The sequence below is a fragment of the Bison bison genome, unplaced genomic scaffold, assembly GCF_000754665.1.
Source record: "Bison bison bison isolate TAMUID 2011002044 unplaced genomic scaffold, Bison_UMD1.0 scf7180017864212, whole genome shotgun sequence".
NCBI classification, from domain to species: domain Eukaryota; kingdom Metazoa; phylum Chordata; class Mammalia; order Artiodactyla; family Bovidae; genus Bison; species Bison bison.
The window spans coordinates 132,358-140,269 of NW_011494784.1; the positions used below are offsets into that span (position 1 = coordinate 132,358).

General features: G+C 34.2%; 1 protein-coding gene across 1 annotated transcript in view; it reads left to right on the forward strand.

Annotated features, from left to right (window-relative positions):
• Positions 1-7,912, forward strand: part of TMC1 (transmembrane channel-like 1) — a 137,340-nt gene that overhangs the window by 28,621 nt on the left and 100,807 nt on the right. Inside the window, exon 3 of the mRNA XM_010844885.1 lies at positions 3,900-4,068. Coding sequence (XP_010843187.1) covers positions 3,900-4,068 — 169 coding nt within the window. The remainder of the gene's footprint in view (positions 1-3,899; positions 4,069-7,912) is intronic.

Here is a 7,912-nt window from a genome sequence, read left to right on the forward strand (position 1 = left end):
CAAAATCACTGCAGATGGTGACTGCAGCCATTAAATTAAAAGACGCTTACTCCTTGGAAGGAAAGTTATGACAACCTAGATAGCATATTCAAAAGCAGAGACATTACTTTGCCAACAAAGGTCCATCTAGTCAAGGCTATGGTTTTTCCTGTGGTCATGTATGGACGTGAGAGTTGGACTGTGAAGAAGGCTGAGAGCCGAAGAATTGATGCTTTTGAACTGTGGTGTTGAAGAAGACTCTTGAGAGTCCCTTGGACTGCAATGAGATCCAACCAGTCCATTGTGAAGGAGATCAGCCCTGGGATTTCTTTGGAAGGAATGATGCTAAAGCTGAAACTCCAGTACTTTGGCCACCTCATGTGAAGAGTTGACTCATTGGAAAAGACTCTGATGCTGGGAGGGATTGGGGGCAAGAGGAGAAGGGGATGACAGAGGATGAGATGGCTGGATGGCATCACTGACTCGATGGACGTGAGTCTCAGTGAACTCCGGGAGTTGGTGATGGACAGGGAGGCCTGGCGTGCTGAGGTTCATGGGGTTGCAAAGAGTCAGACACGACTGAGCGACTGCTCTGATCTGATCTGAAGTGGATGGTGGTCCAGAAAATTTTGCTTTTTTATTTCTTTACTATTTTCTTTGTTAAAATGTTTTCCCTTAGGTTGAATCTATTACAATATAACAGATTGGCCTTTTTGACTAAAGTGATCAGGTTGTTGAATAAAAATGAATAACTGTTCTTTTGAATTCATGAATATTTTGTCTAAATTGCCCTGTTGTTTTTACTTTGAATAGGTTCAGCTCAAGAGCCTGAATTGTGACCCATTCCTAGGCATGCAAACCACTCATGGACAAGAACAGAGAAAGATTATTTTATGAGCTAAAGTTTTGAGTTGATCAAAACTGAAAGTGCAGCATTTCAAGGAGAGTTCATTTAGAGAATACATCAACACCATCAGTTAAAAACCTGAGCCCAATATGACAGCCAGTGAATGTTCATGGTGACCGTTGTTTTCATTAATTTGGTACATTCTGCATGTAAACAGCCCAGAGTCTCACACAGATCCTACAGGCTCTGACTTGACTACTATAGGGGAGGAAAAGTAATTTTTCCTTTACCCTTCTGAGTTTCTTAACTGATACTCCTATGGTCTAAGACAGTTTAACAAGAAAACCAAACCAAAACAGAAGTTTATTAACACATACACCTCATGTATACATGGATGATACCCAGAAAAAAACTGAGTAACTGTGTGAGGTGGCTTAAAATTTAGACTTAAATGCCATCTAAATAGGGAAAAGTGAGGGGTATGTAGGTCTCTTGGGAGAGAATAAGTTTTAAGAGGATAGATAGGAGGTATGATAGTTTATGATACAATATGTCTGTATGTGGTGTTGACCTATAGTCTCCTCTATAGAACACTTCTATAGTGTTCCTTGGGGATGAAATCCCTGGGGAGGGGATTTATGACAATTGAGTTCCTTTAGGAAGCTCTGTTTTCAGGCAGATAAGAGGAATTCAGAGAAAATCTCTTTCTGCATTTGCTGTTTTTCAAGTGCCACATCTCAAAATAGTCAATACACTGAGGTGGCATATTTTGGGGTGTTATATTCTGAATGTCTTTCTGAGGTGGTATATTCTGCTACCTTTCAAAACTAAATTGAGCCCATTCCAAAAGGTAATGTTTATGTAAATCCACATTTAGTAGGCAACTGTAAAAGCACTTCTTTTTTTAAGAATTTGAATGTTTGGAAACTAGTGAAAACACTAAAGATAGCCTTTTTGTCCTAAGTGCTAAAAGATAAATATAATGATATACTTTTCATCCATGGTAAAACTCTGCAAGTTTAATATCTTAGCTTTAATGTAAAATATACTAAAATGCAGAATACCAAGTGGCTTCTTGAATTTTTGAGTTATTTGAGGGTGAAATTGTTTCTCAGTTCCTATGAGGCCCTTGTTCTTTCTATGATTAGTGACTAAAATGAACAATAAAGGCTGGGTAGATTTTCAAAATGCCAGAGTGGGGTTTGAATCATGCAACATCTGCCACAGTATTTAATAAATTTTTGGTCTTGATGACAAGAGTACAGTTTTCAAAACCTAATTAGAAAAGTTATTCTCCTGTTTCTCTGTGCTAGTCAAACTTTAGTAATATTGGTAATGTTTAGATCTTATTTAGATTTGGAATATCAATTAAAGTTTAATAAGTAATGTTAAAAAGAACAAAATTTATAAAAAAATAAAATGACACACACTATGTAAAAATGAACATATTTAACTAATAAATGAGGAATCTGGTGAGCTATTTATAGCAGTTACCAATTCAAAGGAAAATTCAAAGAACAGATTCATTTATAGATCAGGAATATTGAACTGATTGTGTAAGTGAAGACATGACTGTTTTGTGGGGGTTTTTTTTCTTTCCTTTCTTTTTTGGTGGTGGAAAGTTGTCTGCACTGAGTTTACTTGCTTGTCTACGGACAAGAACTATTTTCCATTGCTATCTAGTGATCTACAATTTACAAAGTTACAAGATAGCTTCCATAGAATTAGCATCAGACAACATAAAAGGGTATGGTACAGACATTTCATAGTTTTCCATTAAAGCACAATTTTTTCCCTATAGTAGCTTCTATTTAAAAAGATAGTGATAATTACGAGTAATATTTGTTTTTTAATAATAATTAACTCTAAATATCAGAAGTTAAAAAGCAAAAGTGAAGGTGAAGTAGGATTGTCTGTCATAAACAGTGAAGGAAGGAACTGAATTCTCCTCCTACTCTTTACTGGAAAGCTTCCAAAGAAGTTATGGACATGTGAGGCATTAATTGTCAGTTGGTGAATAAAATAAAATAATATTATTTCTCTCAATCTTGTATTAAATTTATTAGTTATCTATTTCTAATCAAAAAGATAGAATGATCAAGCAAAGTTATTTACTATCAATTTCATCTAAGGAAGAGAAAGAAATTTAGGAAAAATAAGTATTTGAAGTTAAGAATGAAAATGATATTACATAAAATAGATAAGCAACAAGGATTTACCAGGTAACACAGGGAGCTGTATTTAATATCTTGTAAAAACCTATAATGGGAAATAATCTACAATATATATATATTATATATATATATATATATATATAAAACTGAACCAGTTGCAGTACACCCAAACAAGTAATACAATATTGTAAATCAACTATGTTTCAAGTTTTTTAAAAAAGTTAAAAAGAAAAGAATGAGAATGATTTGAATTAGAAAGGTATTTGAATTATGTCAAGGCATAAATTAATTTCTTCAAAATTATTTTAATTTATAGCATTTCCTTGCATTCTTATCATTTGTTCTAAGATAGAAGTAATATTAACACATAGTGATTAAACACTCAACCCTTATGTATTGAATTGATAATCTACAATTTGAATTATGTCAAGGTATAAATTAATTTCTTCAAAATTATTCTAGTTTATAGCATTTCCTTGCATTCTTATCATTTGTTCTAAGATAGAAGTAATATTAGCACATAGTGATTAAACACTCCACCCTTATGTATTGAGTTGATAATCTACAAACTTGGTCTGAGAGGTCATGGTATGATATTAAACTCCCAAGTCATCTAGTTATGCAAGTAAATGAAGGCTGGAATTCTAAGCATATTAGAATTGGGGGATTGATACTCACTTATTTGAGTAGCTAAACCACAAGAATGAGAATGTAGATAAGTGTATTTAAGTGGCAGACTATGAAATATATATGGCATGGTGCATTTTATCTTGATATGACAAATGTCTAGATTATGGTTTCAGAGGTGTGACAATGATAATTAAAAAGTAAGAATACATTTGGTATCGGGAAAGCACTTTTCTGAAACTACTCACTGAAGCATTAACTGCTGTGTTTAGGCGAAGAGGAAGAGGAGGAAAACAAACTACCTCGAAGACAGAGCTTGAGACCAAAAAGGAAACGGACCAGAGATGTTATCAATGAAGATGATCCAGAACCTGAACCAGAGGATGAAGAAACAAGGAAGGCCAGAGAGAAAGAGAGAAGGAGGAGGTTAAAGAGAGGAGCGTAAGTTAGTTCTGATCTATAATTGACATTCTTTTTCACTCAAAAGTGCCTGATGCGGAAAGATCACTCTTTAGGCACTCCCTAGCCTTAAAATTGGTAATTAAAACTACTTTCAGAAAAACAAGCTTAGTCTGATGCCACCATTTTATTCCACTTAGTTAAATGTATTTTAATATTAAAATAGAATTTTTAAATGAATATATATTGAGAATGGACTTATGAGAGATTTCCTTATGAGAGATCTAAATTGTCATGGGTCATTAACATATTATAGTTAATTTAAATATTTTAAAGTTATTCTGTTAGTTAAATGCATCGTTAATGAAGTTAAATGAAAAACTTATAAACATGATCCCAAATCACGTATCTTACAGAGCAGGAGTTGGAAAACTATGGTTAATTTCAACCTAAGAGCCAAGAATGGTTCTTATCATTTTAATAAAACTGTAATTTAAAAAAAAAACACACAAAGAGGAATATGGGACAGAGCTGTATGTAGCTCCCAAAGTCTAAAGTATTAACTCTCTGTCCCTACAGAGGATTAGATCGTCCTTTCCTTTTTAATATAACTCTATGTCTTTCACTTCTAGCAGGCCAATGATTTTCTGATTGCTACCTTTGTCTAGAGTAATATATTAAATGCTGTTTAGGGAAAAAATTCAAGAAAGTAATTTTCTGGTTTTTGCTTCCTGGAAAATGGCAGATGGCAGGAAGGTGGAAAAACTGTGTATGTGAAACTCATTTACTAATAGGAAACCTAGGCCACTTGGACAGGATTCAAGAGAATAACTCCTCTGCCACCCCTAGGTGGGGCATGGGAATCACCATGAGGTGATAGGCTCTGTCCTCTGAAACAGTCCTAGAACTTTAAATGCTGAGAAACTTTCCAAGATTTCCTCCCAAGATGACACCTTGTGGTATTCAATAACTAACTATTATTTGTGAATATTTTATCAACAGAGAAGTTTAGCATTAGTTGATGATGGTTCCTTTTATTTATTTATTTATTTTTTGATTGTCATTTTCCTGTATTTATTGTTTATCTTTTTTTTTCATTTTTTTAGCTTCCTTTTTTTTTAAATTTTATTTTATTTTTAAACTTCACATAATTGTATTAGTTTTGCCAAATATCAAAATGAATCCACCACAGGTATACATGTGTTCCCCATCCTGAACCCTCCTCCCTCCTCCCTCCCCATACCATCCCTCTGATGGTTCCTTTTATAATAAGAGTAACCCCACCCATTTCTTCATTGTATTTTTGTTGACTTAAGGTTTTAAATCTCTCTCTTACTCTTCTTTCTCCTTCTCTTCCTTTTTCTCCCTCTCCCCAATCTCCTCTTCTTTCTTCTATCCTTGAATACTAAGACATCACCTGCTTTCTGTTTTACTCTGATATTTTTTATGTCTATCTTCAAGTATTTTTATGTTTCATTCTTTTCAAAAACAAAACACCCTTTTAAGTTTCATGTCTTATTATGATTGTTATTTCTATTATTAGGTAGTAATATTTCCTACTAGCAAAGGTGATGCTTTCTGACAGTGGTATTTCATTGAGGAAACATCACCAATAGACATATAAATGATATAGATTGTGTTCCAGAATTTACCTTTTCCTCTCCACCTGTGCTTCAGAGATGTCGCTTTTAAAAGATGACTCAGATGGGAATTCCTTTGCTTTCTTGGTCTGCTCAAGGGCCTCCTGTCAAGGCTCAACCTCTAGAAATAGGACCATGTGAATCAACTGGGTCTTGGCCCCTGTTACCTGGGGCAATCTTGTCCCTGTGACAGGGTCTGTCCTTAGCTGGTCCCACTCTCATCCTGATTCTGAGAAGCCAGAAGCACCCGTCTCCCATCCTCCCTTCTCCTCTGCAGAACCAGTCTTGACTAAAATGAATTTTCTCTCCATAGGTTTTGTAAATTATATTATTATCGCCATAATTTTTACAACTATTTTAAATAATATAAATTACTTATGATGATTGACAGTTCTGATCACTATTTCAGGGTCCATATTCCATTGTTCACTTTGAAGATAAGCCCTTCTGTTTTTAAGAAAATGTATTAGCAAATATGTTTTGAGAAAGATTAGTAGGCAAATCATGGCACATTTATTTAGGTTAACTAATTCATGATCTTCTTTTATTTAAATTTTCATGTAAAACACCTTAGGGAATTTTTCTTGCACTGAAAAAACATTTGAAAACAACTAAATCCAAGGTTGTAATGTTAACTGTCTTTGGAGATGGTTAACAAAAACTGCCTTGTTTGGCATTTTGAAGTATTTCTAATAATATTATATGCTTTTCTTGACCCAGTTTAAGTGAATAAGTAATACGTTTATAGCAGTGAGAAATTCAGCACATTATGCCTCCTTTTTCCTAACAACTGTTGTTTAAATAAATCAAAACTAAGATAGAAAGCCATTCTTACACAAATTAGCCCTACATTTTAGAAGCAAAGCATGCCTGTGCTACACTTTTTTAATATGATTAGCACTTTCTTTGAGTGGTTCCTGGAAAAGCTGTTTCCCTGTAATGCAATGTTTAATCATGCATTATTATATTTAAATTATACAAAAAATGTAATATCTTAACTACCTGCATATTTGAAGGTAATTTAGCTGAGAACAACTATACATTGTAGCACAGCATGATCTTACTGGAGCAATCGACAATTAACAACACAAAGATTAAAAATATACCAGTCTGAGATCTTTTAGTGTAGGAATAAATATCTTTCCATAACTTGGAAGACATTGTTATATTTTATTTTAGTGTACTTGTTGGTAATCCTGTCATCCAGAAAAATTCTGTACATAAACATTTATTTAATAAATATTTATTCAGCTCCACTTCTGTCAAAGATAATTTGCTAATTTCTTTGGAAGATATGGATATGAATGTGAAATTGCCTCCATTCTCTACAAATTAATAACATAGTAAGGGAGAGGCCACTTAGACACAATTATTATGAAATAAGGCTGTATAAATGTGCCAGGGAAGTAAAAAGTGATTTAGAGTCTTAAAGAAAACTATCTCGTAAGGACAATCAGAAAAGGGTATTGAAGACATTTCATATGATTTTTGAAGGAGTCATAGAATCTGAATATGTTAAACATGTAAAGTACTGGGTTTAAGACAGCAGGAAACTACATAATTAGTATTTAGGAACGTAGAGAAATGTAGGGAAATAAGCTTTAATTACATGGTAAATCCAAACATGAAATAGATCATTCTTTCATTCTGTGTAAGTATTTTGTTATCCTTGTACAGCACCATAGGATTTTATATGTATGTATGCTTAATCGCTCAATCTTGTCCGACTCAGCAACCATATGGATGGTAGCCTGCCAGGCTCCTCTGTCCATGGGGATTCTCCAGGCAAGAATACTGGAGTGGGTTGCCATACCCTCCTCCAGGGGAGCTTCCCAAGTCAGGGATCAAACCCAGGTCTCATGCATTGCGGGAGGATTCTTTACCATCTGAGCTACCAGGGAAGGATTTTATATAATAAACATCAAATGTTTAAAATAGAAACAACTTAACGACATTCAGAGTTGTATCTTAGTATGAGTGCACTTCCATAGTTCACTTAAACCAGGATTACTATTCTAAGAAAAATGTCTTAATTGGTTAAAAAAAAACCCAACCAAGCTATCAATGACAGATGTTATTTTACAGGGTTAATTAAATTTCTGTTTCAGTAACCATGACCTGATTAAAAACTCTGGTGGTGGTTTAGTTGCTAAGTCGTGTCCAACTCTTTGCGACCCCATGAATTGCAGCACGCCAGGCTTCCCTGTCCATCACCAGCTCCCAGAGTTCACCCAAACTCAATGCAT